The sequence below is a fragment of the Phyllobates terribilis genome, unplaced genomic scaffold, assembly GCF_046119375.1.
Source record: "Phyllobates terribilis strain yellow unplaced genomic scaffold, ASM4611937v1 Scaffold_4__5_contigs__length_816908805, whole genome shotgun sequence".
NCBI lineage: Eukaryota > Metazoa > Chordata > Amphibia > Anura > Dendrobatidae > Phyllobates > Phyllobates terribilis.
In genome coordinates, this window is record NW_027362764.1 from 546,275,093 (window position 1) to 546,293,244 (window position 18,152).

Genomic DNA, 18,152 nt, shown 5'->3' on the forward strand with positions numbered 1-18,152 from the left:
TATTTCAAGTGTTAATGTTGATGATTATGGCTTACAGCCAATGAAAACACAAAAGTCATTATCTCAGTAAATTAGAATACTTTATAACAACAGCTTGAAAAATGTTTTTAAAATCCGAAATGTTGGCCTACTGAAATGTATGTTCAGTAAATGCACTCAATACTTGGTCGGGGATCCTTTGGCATCAATTACTGCATCAATGAGGTGTGGCATGGAGGTGATCAGCCTGTGGCACTGCTGAGGTGTTATGGAAGCCCAGGTTGCTTAGATAGCAGTCTTCAGCTCGTCTGCATTGTTGGGTCTGGTGTCTCTCATCTTCCTCTTGACAATACCCCATAGATTCTCTATGGGGTTAAGGTCAGGCGAGTTTGCTGGCCAATCAAGCACCGTGATACTGTTGTTTTTAAACCAGGTATTGCTACTTTTGGCAGTGTGGACAGGTGCCAGGTCCAACTGGAGAATGAAATTTCCATCTCCAAAAAGCTTGTCGGCAGAGGGAGGCATGAAGTGCTCTAAAAGTTCCTGGTAGACGGATGCACTGACTTTGGTCTTGATAAAATACAGTGGACCTACACCAGCAGATCACATGGCTCCCCAAACCATCACTGATTGTGGAAATGTCACACTAGACCTCAAGCAGCTTGGATTGTGTGCCTCTCCCCTCTTCCTCCAGACTCTGGGACCTTGATTTCCAAATGAAAAATGGAACTCTGGGACCTTGTGGAGTGTGTCAATGACTGCCTTCTGGACATCTGTCAAATCATCAGTCTTCCCCATGATTGCGGAGCCCACTGAAACAGACTAAGGGACCTTTTTAAAAGCTTAGGAAGCCTTTGCAGGTGTTTTTTGTTAATTATTTTAATATAGTGAGATAATGACTTTTGTGTTTTCATTGGCTGTAAGCCATAATCATCAACACTAACAGAAATAAACGCTTAAAATAGATCACTCTGTAATAATAATAATAATAATCTTTATTTATATAGCGCCAACATATTCCGCAGCGCTTAACAATTCAAAGGTTCATGTACAACAGTCATAATTAACATAGCTAAAGATAATACAATAATTACAGCAAAAATAATGATGACCCTGCTCCTAAGAGCTCACAATCTACAATGAGGTGGGGGTGACACAAAGTACAATGGCTTATTTACAAGGATGGTCCAGACATCTTGAGGGGATGAGGGATAGATAAAGGCTGCATGAGCTTATCACCAGCCAGTATCTGTAGTGCTTTTTGGTTCGGTGGAGACTTATGTTTGGAGAAATAAGGAATGGCTATAAGAATATAAAAGGACTTTGATTAGGGAACGTGATAGGCCGCCCTAAACAGATGTCTTTTTAGGGAGCGCCTAAAACTGTGTAAGTTGTGGTTCATCCTAATTTCTTGGGGTAGAGCATTCCAAAGAATAGGTGCAGCTCGGGAGAAGTCTTGAAGCCGGGAGTGGGAGGTACGGATTAGTGCGGATGTTAGTCGAAACTCGCTTGCAGAGCGTAGAAAACGGGTAGGCCGATAAACAGAGATGAGGGAAGAGATGTAGGGGGGTGCCACACTGTGGAGAGCTTTGTGGGTGAGAACAAGCAATTTAAATCGGATCCTATAATTCATGGGCAGCCAGTGCAATGACTGGCACAGAGCGGAAGCGTCTGAGTAACGATTAGCCAGATAGATGACCCTGGCTGCAGCATTAAGGATGGACTGGAGGGGGGAAAGTCGAGTGAGGGGGAGGCCAATTAAGAGAGAGTTACAGTAGTCAAGGCGGGAGTGGATCAGGGCAACAGTGAAGGTTTTTGTTGTTTCCAAGGTGAGAAAGGGGCGGATTCTAGAGATGTTCTTCAGGTGCAAGCGACAAGAGAAGGCAAGAGATTGTATGTGGAAGGTGAAGGAGAGATTGGTGTCAAACACAACGCCCAGGCAACGCGCCTGCTTGCTCGGCATTATTGTGGTGCCACACACGGAGAGATGTCAGATTTGGAGAGGTGAGTAGACAGCGGGAACAGAAGAAGTTCAGTTTTTGAGAGGTTGAGTTTCAGATAGAGAGCGGACATGATTTTAGAAATTGCGGCCAGACAGTCACTGGTGTTCTGTAGTACAGCGGGGGTAAGGTCAGGGGATGAGGTGTATAGTTATGTGTCATCAGCATAAAGATGATACTGCAAACCAAATTTGCTGATTGTCTGTCCAATTGGGGCTGTGTAGAGAGAGACGAGAAGAGGGCCAAGGACTGAACCCTGAGGAACCCCAATAGTGAGAGGAAGAGGGGAAGAAGTGGAGCCAGCGAATGATACACTGAAAGAGCGGTCAGATAGGTAGGAGGAGAACCAGGAGAGAACAGTGTCCTTTATGCCGATTGAGTGGAGCATAGAGAGTAGGAAGTGGTGGTCAACAGTGTCAAAGGCTGCAGAGAGGTCAAGAAGAATGAGCAAAGAGTGGTCACCATTACGTTTTGCTGTCAGAAGGTCATTGGTCACTTTGATGAGTGCAGTTTCTGTAGAATGTAGAGGGCGGAAGCCGGACTGTGATGGGTCTAGAAGAGAGTGAGTGGAGAGGTAGCTGGTAAGGCGGGAGTAGACCAGGCGCTCCAAGAGTTTAGAGATGAAGGGAAGATTGGAGACTGGTCTGTAGTTGTTTGTGCAGGAAGGGTCAAGAGAGGGCTTTTTTAATAATGGAGTGATGATGGAGTGTTTGAAGGAGGAGGGGAAGATACCAGAAGAGAGGGAGAGGTTGAAGATTTTAGTTAGGTGAGTAGTGACGACTGAAGAAAGAGACTGGAGTAGATGTGAGGGGATGGGGTCAGTTGTGCATGTGGTGGGATGAGAAGAAGAGAGGAGCCTGGAGACTTCGTCTTCTGTGACTGGGTCAAATGTGGAGAGGGATCCAGAGGGGATGTGGGGGGGGGGTAGGAGTCACGGCACTTTGTAGCTGGGAGCTGATTTCCTGACGGATGGTGTCTATTTTCTCTGTGAAGTAGGAGGCCAGGTCCTCAGCACAAATGTCCGTGGTGAAAGGTATCGAAGAGTTTTTTGGGGTTGTTGGATAGTGAGGAGATCAGGGTGGTGAAGTAGGTCTGTTTGGCGAGGTGAAGGGCAGAGTTATATGTTTTTAACATAAATTTGTAGTGGATAAAGTTTTCTGGTGTCCGAGTTTTCCTCCATAGGCGTTCGGCACTTCTAGAGCATCGCTGGAGAAATAGGGTTTGCGGTGTGAGCCAGGGCTGTTTTACTCTGTGTTTAGAGGTTCTGAGGGTGAGGGGCGCTAATTGGTCCAGCATGCTTCTGAGAGTGTCATTGTAGTGGTTTACAGCCAGATCAGGACAGGAAAAGGAGGAGATTGGGGACAGTGATGAGTGAAGGGAGTCTGTAAGTGAATGAGGGTTTATGGCTTGTAGATTTCTGAATGTGTGATAGGTAGGAGTGTGCTGGGGCGGGCGAGGATTTGTGAGCGTGAAGGAGAGAATGTTATGATCAGAGAGGGGAAGAGGGGAGTGATTTAGGAGGGGGATTGAACTAAGCCGGACAAAGATCAGATCAAGGGTGTTTCCATCTTTGTGTGTCTCAGAGGTTGAAAGCTGTGAGAGGCCGAGAGAAGTGGTTAAAGATAGAAGCTGGGATGCGGATGAGGAGGTGGGGCTGTTTATGGGGATGTTGAAGTCTCCCAGGATAAGGGTTGGTAAATCTGAGGACATGAAGTGCGGCAGCCAAGCAGCAAAGTGGTCAAGGAACTGGGTGGGTGAGCCTGGGGGACGGTATACGACCGCTACACTGAGGGAGAGGGGATGGAAGAGCCTGATGGTATGTACCTCAAAAGAAGGGAATGAGAGTCATGGTACTGGGGGGATGACCTGGAAGGTGCATTGTGGGGACAGGAGTAAGCCGACTCCACCACCAAGTCTGTTCGCAGGTCTCGGGGAATGGGAAAAATGCAAGCCGCCATGAGAAATAGCGGCAGAGGAGACCGTGTCAGAGTCCAGGATCCAGGTTTCAGTGAGGGCCAGCAGATTGAGAGAGTTGGACAGAAAGTAATTGTGCAGGAAAGCAAGCTTGTAGCATACAGACCGTGGATTCCACAGTGCGCAGTTGAAGGAGGGAGATGAAGGAGTACAGTTGATGTTAATTAGGTTACCAGGGTTTCGATGTGAGGTGGGGGAGAGGTTGAGGTTGGTGGAGGGTGGTCCGGGGTTAGGAGAGATATCCCTGAAATGAGTAGTAGCAGTAAAAAGAGAAAGAGCAGATAGTTTTTGGATTTGTGACATGGTTTCTTGTGCAGTACCTTAGGATGGGACAGAGTGAGATTTTTCAGGAAGTTCAAAAGAGCATGGGAGCTGTACATGGGTAATGACTCTATATAATATGAGTTTCACTTTTTGTATTGAAGAACTGAAATAAATAAACTTTTTGATGATATTCTAATTTTGTGAGATGCACCTGTATATATTATATAGATTATTATAGGTAGGCCTCTAAAAATAGTTCCTATGGGCATCATAAACACCCTTAAAAAAAATTATGTGGACGTTGCATGAAGGTCACCCTGGTGATTTGGTGGTGGAAGATGAAGATAAGGAAGAGGATGACATAAAATATACGAAATCCTGAAGCGTATACCCATATCAGGGTGTGAAGGGGTGCATGGGAATAGACCCTCCAAAATAAGCCACTGGATTTGACTTTAAGTTCCGCTGCTATCATTCAGTGGTGTCAAGAAGTCTGGGCCAATCCAGCCCTTGTACATTTTGATAAGAGTCAGCCTGTCAGCATTTTCAGTTGACAAGCGGATGCGCCTATCAGTTATAATACCCCCGATGGCACTAAAAACCCGCTCAGACAAAATGCTAGCGGCAAGGCAGACCAGACCTACAAAGCATAGAGAGATCATGCCACGTCTCCAGCTTGCATACCCAATAGTTGTAAGGCACAGAGGAATCACAGAGAACGCTCGTACGGTGAGCAAGGTACTCCTTCAGCATCTTCCAAAACCTTTCCCTCCTTATCAAAATACCCCGCACATCAGGGTCTGGGCTCTGGGTGGGTCTGAGAAACCTGTCCCAGACCTTTGACAGTGTTCCCCTGCCTCTGCTGCATCTGGTTTGTCTCCCTTGCCTGTACTCCTTGGTTGTCCAAAGAACTATGACTAGTGTTGAGCGAATTTGTTCGGCATTTCAATTTCGGCTCCGCCCACGAACATCCCTGATTTGCCACGCTGTCACGCAGATGTTAGCTTGCCCCGATGTTATCTGACAGCGTGGCAAATCAGGGATGTTCGTGGGAGGAGCCGATTTTTTGGCGAGAACAAGCTGGAACCCCGAACACGAACCCGAATTTGAAATGCCGAACAAATTCGCTCAACACTAATTGTGACCTCTGCCACCAGCGTTGTCAGCTGGGAAATTTTTAATAAAATTCATCATAAACGGCCTTCTGGTACTGCAACACATTATTAGACCTGTGCAGCACAGGAAGGAGAGATAGAAAGTTCTCCTTGTAGCTCGGGTCTAGAAGTGTGACCAACAAGTAATTACTGTTGTCCAAAATACGTACAACGTGAGGGTCACGGGAAAGGCAGCGGAACATAAACTCAGCCATGTGTGCCAGACTGCAAACAGCTGAGACTTCCCTGTCCCTACCAAAAGGACAACTGTCCATGTTCTCCTCCTCCTCCCCCTCTTGAGGCCATTCACGCTAAACAGACGGTATGAATGTGGTGTGGCTAGTACCGTCTTTAGCGCAGGAAACCAGCTCCTGTTCCTCCTCCTCATTATCACCTAATAAGCATTGAGATGAGATGAGGCTGGCCTGTGTAGCATCACCATGTATAGTTCTTTTCGCCATCTCATTATGCTACTCCTACAATGCCTCCTCTTTAATTGTGAGCAGCGAGCGTTTCAGTAGACAGAATTGGGATGGTGACACTAATTATGACATCATCGCTGCTCACCATCTTGGTGGAGTCCTCAAAGTTTTGGAGGACGGCACAGATATCAGACATCCATGCCCACTCATCAGCTCTTATGTGCGGGGACTGACCTGAATACCGACGGGCGTGTTGAAGCTGGTACTCAACAACTGCCCTCAGCTGCTCACAAATCCTTCACAATTTCCAACATATGTAACGTTGAGTCCCAACGCGTGGTGACATTGCACATCAGTCGGTGAGCTGGAAGATGCAAACGCTGATGAAGCACTGTCAGGGCAGCAGAAGCTGTAGCTGACTTTCTGAAATGGGCACAAACGCAGCGTACTTTGACAAGAATCTCAGGCAGATCTGGGTAGGTTTTGAGAAACTGCTGAACCACTAAGTTGAGCCCATGGTCCAGGCATGGTACGTTATGTGGGAGGTTGCCAAACTTTAGAGCCGCCAATAGGTTCCGGCCATTGTCACACATGACCATGCCAGGCTGTAGGTTCAGCGGTGAGAGCCAAATATCAGCGTGCTCTGTTACAGTTTTCAACAACTCTGTAGCGGTGTGCGGTTTGTCGCCTAAGCAGATAAGCTTCAGCAGAGTCTGCTGCCACTTGGCTGCAGTGCTTCTAGCTTGTGACTGACGTGGTCATTTCGGAGATGAAGGTTGAAGAGGAGGAAGAATAGGTGCAGGAGCTATAGAATGTTGAGGCGACGCTGATTGACCCAGGGCCCGCAATCCTCGGCATCGGGAAGACGTGTTCCGTCCCAGGGTCAGACTAGGTCCCGGCTTCCACAATATTAACCCAGTGTGATGTCAGTGAAATGTACCATCCCTGGCCACAAGCACTTGTCCATGTATCCATGGTTACGTGGACCTTCCCAGTAACTGCGTTGGTGTGAGCACGGGTAATGTTCTGGGATATATGCTTTTGTAGAGCGGGGGACGGCACACCAGGAGAAATAGAGGCGGCTGGAGACAGAGTTCCGAGGGACAGCCGCCATGAGGCTGCGGGAAGCTTCTATCTCCACGAGCCTAAAAGGCAGCATTTCCAGTGCAAGCAGTCAAGAATTGTGGCAGTTTAGCATTCTTGCCTGTGAGTGGATGAATGTGTATTTGCACTTGCGCTCCAAGGAATGGGGTAGGGACAACTGAACGCTGTGCTGGGACAAGGACGTGGTTGCTGACGATGATGGTTGCAAGTGTGTAACAACAGCTGCAGGGTGGGAGGCATCTTTGCCTGCGCCATAGACGGGATTGACGTGCATGCACAACAGTGGAACAGGCAGTGGTGTCACCTGCAGACACCGTCTCTGGACCCCAGTGTTCGGCCCAACTAGTCAGGTGCTTTTTTGTCATGTGCCTGAACATGCTGGTGGTGGTCAGGCTGGTAGTTTTGCTGCACCTGCTGATGCTGGCATGGCAGATGTTGCAAATGGCCTTTTTATGGGTTAACTGGACAGAACCATTTTACAGCCTGGGACATATTAGTAAGCATCAGGCTGTCACCCCTGTTCAGCGCGGGCTCCAGCGGTGAGCCCACACTAAACCGGGCACATGTCAGCTGATTCTTACAGCTGACATGTGCCCGCAACAGCCGCGGCTGTTAACTAGTTAAATGCCGCTGTCAAACTCTGACAGCGGCATTTAACATCGCCGCGCCGGGAGTGGGTCACTTACCCCGCCCATCGGTGACCCTTCACGTGATCACGTGAGCGGGTCACTGATGGGTGGGCATGACAACCCTGGGTCTGCAGCAGACCCCAGTGGTTGTCATGTGCTGATCGCTATGAGCGCCACCTAGTGGTCGGCGCTTATAGCACAGGAGCATTTCTGCTACATAGACGTGATCTGCTCATCATCTCTATGTAGCAGAGGCGATCAGACAAGTGCTGCTTCTAGTCTCCTATGGAGACTATAGAAGCAAGCAAAAAGTGAAAAAAAAATGTTTTTAAAAATATAAAAAAATATATAAAATCACCCACCTTTCACCCCATTCAAAATAAAATAAAAAAAAACAACATATACACATATTTGGTATCGCCACGTTCAGAATCGCCTGAACTATCAATATAACAAAATAATTAATCCGATCGGTAAACGGCGTAACAAGAAAAAAATTCTAAACGCCAGGATTACGTTTTTTGGTCGCCTCAACATTGCAATAAAATGCAATAACAGGCGATCAAAACATCGGACCTACCCCAAAATGGTATTAATAAAAACTTCAGCTAGGCGTGCAAAAAATAAGCCCTCACCCGGCCCCAGATCCCAAAAAATGGAGACGCTACGGGTCTTGGAAAATGGCGTCATTTTTTTTTTTTTTAGCAAACTTTGACTTTTTTTTTACCACTTAAATAAAAAAGAACCTGTACATGTTTGGTATCTACAAACTAGTAATGACCTGGAGAATAAAAATGGCAGGTCAGTTTTAGCATTTAGTGAACGTGGTGAAAAAAAAACATCTGTGGTATTGCACTTTTTTTGCAATTTCACCGCACTTGGAATTTTTTTCCTGTTTTCCCGTACACGATATGGTAAAACCAGTAATGTTGTTCAAAAGTACAACTCATCCCGCAAAAAATGAACCCTCACACGGCCATATTGACCAAAACATAAAAACGCTCTGGGAACAAGGGGAGCAAAAAATGAAAATGCAAAAACGGAAAATGCCTGGGTCCTTAAGGGGTTAAAAAAGAGCCAGACTCGGGAAGACCTAACAGTTGGACTGACAACTTCCCTCGTATTGGTGTTTTGGGGAACAGTTGCCCGCCTTGTGTCTGTGGCCACCCCACTGCTTCTTCCTGCCTGTTGTGGTGCCACGCCTCCCTCACCCTATGTGCTGCTGTCCTAGCTATGCAGGTCACCTTGCCAGGTTGGGTCAGTGACTTCATAGTCCACCACCCCATCTTCCACGTATGCCCACTGGTCCTCCTCCTGACTTTCTGGCAATTATGTCTCATCATCATCCATGTCTTGCGACAGTAATTGCACTTTCCCACTGTCACCTTCATATGACTGTGGCTGCTCAAATATTAGGGCAAATATTTTGCCTTGCTTGAAGCAGACCGAGCAAGAGGCCAGAATCTATAAATGGAAATGTGAACAGCTCTTCCGAGTGTCCAAGTGTGGGATCAGTTGTCTCAGGGCAATCGGCATGGTGGAAGGAAGGAGGATTAGGGTGAGGAATATGTGGTCCAGTCTCACGGCTACTGAGACTGGACCGTGTGGAAGACAGGGTGGTGATGGTGGCGAAGTGACTGGAAGCATTATCCGCTATCCAACCAACAACCTTTTCAAACTGCTCTGGCTTCAAGAGTGGTGTTCCGTGCCCCCCTAGAAAGTGGGATGGGAAGCTAGGTCAACATGATGTGGGTGCTTGTTGTGATCCCTCAGCAGGCAGTTTCATATTGCCCACAGCCTCGGCCTCTGCATGCGCCATCAGCATCACGTCCACTTCCCTTACCACGAGCCTTTCCCATTTTAAATGGCGTTTAATATTCTGCAGCTTGCAAAAAAAGTCACGGTTATTACCTAGTAATATTTGATCAGTATTTAAAGGAGATAAAGGAGGAGTGTTTCTTTAAAAAAATATACTTTTATTGATTACCGTATTTTTCGGACTATAAGATGCACTGGACCATAAGACGCACCTAGGTTTTAGAGGAGGAAAATAAAAAAAATGTAAGCAAAAAATGTGGTCATGATGCACTTTTAAGGGGGAGGGGGTTTTCTGCTGACACTGGTATAAGGGTAATGTCCCCCAATTTTGACAATTGGGTCAGAGACTCCATTGCAAATTCCATCGGGGTTAATAGATCTGGGTGTAGACACAATGGGCACATTGATGGGAGCCTCACTGACCCCACTATAAGTCAAGGGGATCTGTCAATGGTGATGCAAATAAAAGGCAACCCAAAAAATGCTCCGTAACTGGCTGACTGCCGGTGGGCACTGTATGGGGCTGCGGTGACTAACGGAAATACGTGTTGGGATCCAAAGTAGCCGGACAGCCCCTCACCAATATACAGGGCACACGAGCCCATCACCAGAAAATGTACCGCTACCTGCCATGTAGTGCCCACCATCATACCTGCTTACACATGGTGGGGTACCACTGCTATACATGGTTTTACTAGGGGGTGTATGCTGACAAACAGAAAATTATATTAAAAAAATGAAAATCAAGGGACAGGTTTCCAGTGTGACAGGGGGCAGCCTCCTCCTGGACCGGGGGCAGCCTCAGCCTCCTCCTGGACCGGGGGCAGCCTCCTTCCCTTCATGGACTGGGGCTGACCAGTCCATCAGGCTGCATTATATGAACCTCATCCTAATATTGTGTAACCGGAGCACAAGGTCACGCCCGCTTCGGGTGTAGCCGCCCGCCTGTGTGAGGAAGCAGCGTCCAGCCCGCACAGCCTATCACACAGGAGAGGAGGAGGAGGAGGAGGAGGAGGAGGAGGAGGAGGAGGAGGAGGAGGACGGCGCCATAGCGCTGCCGGACTGTTTCCTTCCGGTATCACATCCTCCCAACATGGCAGCTGCCGGGTTCTGCTCCTTCATAGCAACAGGTAATGACAGAAGCGATTTCTATGTCTTCTTGTGAAGAGCACACGGCATGTCTGATGTATCGCCAGCACTGGGGCCTGTGCTCAGCGAGCTGGCAGGGAAAGCGTGTGCCCTGTGCAGATGCCATAGCCATCCATCATCTTCATCCTTCTGTATGGGCGGAAAGTATGCGAGTGTAAGATGTGCAGGAAGGTGTATGGGGTGTAGAAGGGAGAAGCCAGGTCACTGTGTGTATGGGGAATATCAGCGACTGTACAGCAAGGAGCAAGTGTGATTGGATATGTATATAATACTATAATGTATGGAAGGACAGTATATGATCCCGAGGGGCAGGTAATATATATATATATATATGTGACTGGACAGTATATCATCCCGTATAGGAAGGGCAGGTAATATACAGTACAGACCAGAAGTTTGGACACATCTTCTCATTTAAAGATTTTTCTGTATTTTCTTGACTTTGAAAATTGTACATTCACACTGAAGGCATCAAAACTATGAATTAACACATGTGGAATTATGTACTTACCAAAAAAGTGTGAAACAACTGAAAATATGTCTTATATTCTAGGTTCTTCAAAGTAGCCACCTTTTGCTTTGATGACTGCTTTGCACACTCTTGGCATTCTCTTGATGAGATTCAAGAGGTAGTCACCGGAAATGGTTTTCACTTCACAGGTGTGCCCTGTCAGGTTTAATAAGTGGGATTTCTTGCCTTATAAATGGGGTTGGGACCATCAGTTGTGTTGTGCAGAAGTCAGGTGGATACACAGCTGATAGTCCTACTGAATAGACTGTTAGAATTTGTATTATGGCAAGAAAAAAGCAGCTAAGTAAAGAAAAACGAGTGGCCATCATTACTTTAAGAAATGAAGGTCAGTCAGTGCGAAAAATTGGGCAAACTTTGAATGTGTCCCCAAGTGCAGTTGCAAAAACCATCAAGCGCTACAAAGAAACTGGCTCACATGAGGACCTCCCCAGGAAAGGAAGACCAAGAGTCACCTCTGCTTCTGAGGATAAGTTTATCCGAGTCACCAGTCTCAGACATCACAGGTTAACAGCAGCTCAGATTAGAGACCAGGTCAATGCCACACAGAGTTCTAGCAGCAGAAACATCTCTACAACAACTGTTAAGAGGAGACTTTGTGCAGCAGGCCTTCATGGTAAAATAGCTGCTAGGAAACCACTGCTAAGGACTGGCAACAAGCAGAAGAGACTTGTTTGGGCTAAAGAACACAAGGAATGGACATTAGACCAGTGGAAATCTGTGCTTTGGTCTGATGAGTCCAAATTTGAGATCTTTGGTTCCAACCACCGTGTCTTTGTGCGACGCAGAAAAGGTGAACGGATGGACTCTACATGCCTGGTTCCCACCGTGAAGCATGGAGGGGGAGGTGTGATGGTGTGGGGGTGCTTTGCTGGTGACACTGTTGGGGATTTATTCAAAATTGAAGGCATACTGAACCAGCATGGCTACCACAGCATCTTGCAGCGCCATGTTATTCCATCCGGTTTGCGTTAAGTTGGACCATCATTTATTTTTCAACAGGACAATGACCCCAAACACACCTCCAGGCTGTGTAAGGGCTATTTGACCAAGAAGGAGAGTGATGGGGTGCTACGCCAGATGACCTGGCCTCCACAGTCACCAGACCTGAACCCAATCGAGATGGTTTGGGGTGAGCTGGACCGCAGAGTGAAGGCAAAAGGGCCAACAAGTGCTAAGCATCTCTGGGAACTCCTTCAAGATTGTTGGAAGACCATGTCCGGTGACTACCTCTTGAAGCTCATCAAGAGAATCCCAAGAGTGTGCATAGCAGTCATCAAAGCAAAAGGTGGCTACTTTGAAGAACCTAGAATATCAGACATATTTTCAGTTGTTTCACACTTTTTTGTTAAGTATATAATTCCACATGTGTTAATTCATAGTTTTGATGCCTTCAGTGTGAATGTACAATTTTCAAAGTCATGAAAATACAGAAAAAATCTTTAAATGAGAAGGTGTGTCCAAACTTTTGGTCTGTAGTGTATATATATATATATGTGACTGGACAGTATATGATCCCGTATAGGAGGGGCAGGTAATATATGTGTGTGTGTGTGACTGGACAGTTTATCATTGTGACCATGTATAGGAGAGGCAGATAATATACATCTATGGCTGGAGGTTAAGTATATCCTGACATTTTCCTTTCCCGGTGTCTTCTTGCAGCCATCTTCCTGTTGGCCCGCTCCTCAGCATTTGTAGAGGACCTGGATGAGACGTAAGTGCATTACTCGTGGTATTCTTTTCCTGGATGTATACAATGTCACTGCCCACTTATAGACGCCCAGTATGTGCTGGGAGGTGAATGAATGTTGCCTAGAGCTGCCACGTGACACATGTGCTGTACGTTGATGCTGCTGAGGATATAAGCATGTCCAGTATATATAGTGTATACCCCTGCCGCCCAGCGAGGCCTGGAGCTGATGACTTCTGTTCTTGTCTGATCTCCTATGTCTGCAGACAGCCATTTGTAGGTTGTGGCTTTCTCACAGATGTCATAGGTTCGCACTGTGATGTCTGACATTATAACAGTCACTAATACCTTGCAGCGTCTGATGTTTTAGACGTCCTGACCTGCCTTTAATGAAATAACCTGGTCCGGTTCGGCTTTTGCATCCTCTTGTCTTCACCTGCGCACAGATCACATACTGTTACCCACAGTCACTTCCATCATCCTTGTGGAGAGGTAATGAGAACATAACATCGTCCTGCACAACCCCTGTCATCATCAAGAGGACTAATCACAAGAATTTGGGAGAGAGGAGTCCGTCATAGCTTTTACTTTCCATAGGGTTTCCTAAAATTGTGAGCTGATGTCTGATTGGTTTTGTACGGGCAGCTGCTCCACTCTATTTTACTGTAGCCCTAGTGTTTATAAATCTACCTGAATATTTATCAGATTATCTGCTCACAAAAAATGTTTGTATGTGCATTACTGATGTATGGATTGCAATTTTGCTATGAGGTCCGCTCTCTCCCTGATCATGTAAGAGCAGCGTGATGCTTCCTGCGGTGGCATGACGACCTGTCGGCCCCTGTAAGAAAGCATGTCGCTGGAATACTTGCTAATGCACATTAAAACCTTATGCAGTATCTGCTGCTCTTTATCATGTAAGTAGGAATTACCATTGAGCAAATGTTCCATTCTTTTAGCCCCCGGCCAATCAGCTGTTGGCCTGGTGTCTGATTGACAAAACTCTCAGCAGTTAGCCATTGGCATAACAATTATAATACATGTTCTTGCCATGTCTGCGCCTCTCATTCCTGGGTAGTAGAATGGGAATGTGAGCACAGCGATGTCCGTTTACCACAGATGTACACCCCTTTCAACAACGTGCTGCAGCCGAACCAAGCCAAGACGTATTTAGTCACTACGGAAGAATAGCGGTGCAGCCATAGGCAAAATGGTATGGGGGAGGGGCAGTAGAGCTGGAGTGACCTCAGAGGTTGCACTAACACCTGGACAAGTGTCATGGACTCCTCTGCAGGCTGAGTTATGCTTTAACCCTCCGTCACATACAATATCGGTTCTAACGAGTTCACATACAATGTGACTGTCAGGCGCAGGCTAGAAAAATACCTATAATATCTAATGTTTGCAATTTCAGTGCTCTAAAAGTGATCAGTGACCTTCATAGGGATGTAATAAAAGAGACTACACATAATCAGGTGCAAAAAAGCAAAACATTTACTTAACATAAAACTAATAACTCTGAAATACAAACATTTCAAAACTCCCGCCAAATAGTCCCCAGTTCGACTCTGTCAAAAAACTCTACAAAGAAAATTTATGGAAACAAACTTAATTTTAAGGTACCTTAAGTACTATTAAACACATATTCAATCAGAATTAGATCCTGAAGTTTCCCCAGAAAAATTACACTTGCAGAGCAAAGAGCAAGAATTACACATCATTTTTGCATGTGTCAGGCAGATTGCATTATGACATTTGTGACATTCATAATTAGAAAGCCTTCTGATTCCGCTTTCCGTGGTGCAGGTGGTGCATCTCCTTCTTTTGGGAGGTGGTGCAGGTGGTGAATTTTCACAATCATCTTCTGGGTGGAATCTTTTGAGTTGAACTTGAAGGCGAGAGGGGATACCGATTGTTTTCATACTTCTCCTGCGTAGCTCTCCAAGCACTAGTTCATGGGCCAATTTTTTCAGATAGAATCGTCTACGGAGTGGTTCAAGCTTGTTTTCAAGGTAAATGACTTGTGAATTTATACCACCCAAATTCAACATAGCAAAAAATATGACCATTGGCCAGCGTTTGGTGTTTCTGCTGACGTTGAAAGTTGAGCACATCTGATCAGCTGTATCTACACCCCCTTTGGTTGCATTATAAAATGTAATTATCTCTGGGTTTTTTTGTGCCTCAGTCCCAGGATCGATGGCATCATCATCATGAAGTGTTGATAGAAGAAGTACAATTTTTTTTGCTTGTGGTAGATAGGAAACCAAAACCTTTCCATTATGGAATGCAAACATACTGCTGTACTGTTGTCTCCCTTTCACACTTACAAACTGTGTAGGCAATTCTTTTTTATTTTTTCTTACAGTTCCGACATATGAAAGCTTCTGCATTTTCAGATAATCAGATCACAATTTGAAAACCAATTGTCAGCTGTTATATTGCGACCCGATCCAAATAAGGGCTCAGCCAGTCTTTTTACAACATCACTGGGTTTGTTGCTGACACAGTAAGGACCTTCTGGTTGTTTTCCTGTATAAACTTCCAGGTTGTAAGTGTAGGTCTTACTGGCATCAACAAGGGCATACATTTTTATTCCATATTTGTTAGGCTTTGATGGAATATATTGACGAAAGGTACATTTACCACGAAAACCAGGGAGCATTTCGTCAATAGTGAGATTCTCCCCAGGGCAATAGCTTTTTTTTTTACAGTTTTCAACAAATTTTTGGAATATATCACGTATTGGAGCAAGTCGGTCATGTGTTTTATGTTCGGTTCGGGTAGTTCTGTCGTCAAACCGAAGGCAACGAATTAGAAGCTTGAATCTGTTTATGGACATAACAAGGCCAAATTTTTCAACTCCATCCCCATCTTTACTCCAAATTTCCTCTAAACTTTGTCTATTTGCCCTATAAGCTCCTGCAAGGTATAATAATCCAAAAAAAGCACGCAGTTCTATTTCATCTGTGGCCTTGATGGTTCTGTTGCAGATGAACTTGTCCTTTATAATGTCTATATATTGGTTGGTATATGTGACAATAGAGTCCAGAATGTCATCTGTGAATAAACTATTCCAGCATTCAACTGCAGTTTTTGCATTACTTGCAGTTCCTATAACTGCAGGAAGGTGAGTAATAATGTTTTGAGGTTCCCTACGTTTTTTCTGGAGTGGCTTCTTGTTCCATTGTTTTTTTTTATCTTTTCCCATATAATAAGATTCTACATCTTCATCCTCATCACTGTCACCATCTTGCTTTGTTTCAGAATCCACTTCACATACTTCCACCTCATCATGAGAATCAATCTCACTTTCCTCTCCTAAATCCTCATTCAGTGTGGGGTCTGCATCATCTAACAGCATGTTTGTTACTTCCTAAACATCAAGGTTTTTTGATAAATTGTACATTTTCCTCTCCATTTCAGCATACAATCTGAAGCAAGAGAAGGAATATGTGTTAGGGAACTACTGTATATGCCTGAGCAGCACACTTTCTTTTTTAATCTGCCTTATTTCTATGAAATATCCTCACACTTTGTGCTATACATTCATAAAACAAGCTAAATAAACAATTGTGATGAATAAAAACATAAAATACCAAGCTTATTGAGTGTGACGTGTTCACATACAATGAGCCTGAGAGATTAGCGCAGTTATATCTGTCCTCCTGAAGCTCTGCAATCCAACTGTGGTATGAGGTTTCACAGAGCTGCTAGAGACAGGAGACTACCTGGAGGGAGGGGATTTCCTCACAATCTGGTGAGGAAGGAGAAATGAAAGTAAAAGAGATGTGCCTGTCAGGCCTATTGTACGTGACGGAGGGTTAAGAAAAGTAACATGCATATTACTACACATGAGACCGGTGCCACTCCTCTCCTCAAGTGGCCCTTTGAAGTGTCTGTCAGGGGATTGTGCCGCTCCCTGAGAGACACCACTCAGGCAGTGTCCATGTGCACAATTCATAGTGAATCTGTGGCTGTCGCCATATTCAGCAGCTGCAGTGTCACCATGTTCCATACAGATAGCAACGATACCACATTGATGCGTAGTCAATTGGCTTCTCTTCCTGGCACACCAGTCCTCCTCTCTGGTGGCAGCCAGACAGAGCCATGGAGGAGTTTATTCCTCGATGGACTGCGCTGCACTATTGGCTTGGTGCAGGAGCAGAGAAAACTCTGGGTCCAGGAGGGGTCAGAGGATAAGCTCTGAGGAGGAAGAGAGGATTCCAGGAGCTAGTGCCGGAAGAACTGAGGTGGGGGGGCTCTTATATGTGTATACATATCTATACCATCGTGTATATGGGGGGAGTGCTTTATTCTCTCTGCCGCCACTATTACATCATGTGTTCAAAAAATTGGTGACAGGTCCTCTTTAACGCCTTTGTCGTATTGATGTTTTTAGTTTAAATCATTTCGTTTTGCTAAAGATAAAAGCATTTTTTTTGATTGTGACATATCTATACACGTGGAACTTTTCTGTAATGAAATAACTTGAAACTAATGAAAATGGACTGAAAAAAAAAATGGTTGTACCCCTAGAAAGGACTGAAAATAATTTGACCATAGGGACATGTAAAGGTGTTTCCTGTAATTACCTTACAGGTGTCTACACACTTGTAATTAGCCAGTCTTCCTATTTAAATGGTGAAAAGTAGTCACTGTGCTGTTTGTTATCATGGTGTGTACCAACCTGAACATGGAGCAAAGAAAGCGAAAGAGAAAGATGTCTCAGGAGATTAGAAAGAACATTATAGACAAACATGTTAAAGGTAAAGTCTGTAAGATCATCTCCAAGTAGCTTCATGTTCCTGTTACTAGAATTGCACATATTATTCAGAAATGTAAGGTCTGTGGACTGTAGTCAACCTCCCTGGACATGGTCACAAAAAGAAAATTACTTCTTTTTACATCACCATTGGTTCCATGGTTCTGTATATGCACAAAATACTAATATATAAATTACAATGTAGAAACTAAAAGTGACAGACTGGAACAAAGAGGGAGAGAGAACTACACTTGTGGGCTTACAGTCTAAAATTGATGACAAATCGAAGAGACTGATAATGCGAATGGTAACTAAAGAGCCCAGAACAACTCGAAGAATATACCCATTAGATCAAAGCAGTTATGGCAGCCTGTATGGTGCCGATGCAGGTATGGCAGGGTTTATGGTGCCCATGCTGACAGGTGATTAGTACATCATTGCTGTCTGAAGTCCCACTTCATAGGGCGACTACAGATATAAATCTGACATAACTTGTGCTCTGCTGATGCTGCATTAACCCCTTTACGACCTTGGACGTATCCGTACGTCCAGGTCGCCTGGTACTTACCGACGTTGGATGTATGGATACGTCCAGGTGATCGCCCCCGGCTGTTGACTGATTCTGACTACTGGCACTCAGTGCCAGGAGCGGTGCCGCACCGGTCCCGGCAC

At 45.3% G+C, this 18,152-nt stretch overlaps 1 protein-coding gene across 1 annotated transcript in view; it reads left to right on the forward strand.

Moving 5' to 3' along the window:
- The first annotated feature begins 10,364 nt into the window (after positions 1-10,364).
- The window catches only part of TMX3 (thioredoxin related transmembrane protein 3), a 110,856-nt gene continuing 103,068 nt past the window's right edge, over positions 10,365-18,152 (forward strand). The window contains exons 1-2 of the mRNA XM_073678964.1: positions 10,365-10,474; positions 12,688-12,739. Of these exons, the coding sequence (XP_073535065.1) occupies positions 10,438-10,474; positions 12,688-12,739 (89 nt within the window). The 5' untranslated portion in view covers positions 10,365-10,437. The remainder of the gene's footprint in view (positions 10,475-12,687; positions 12,740-18,152) is intronic.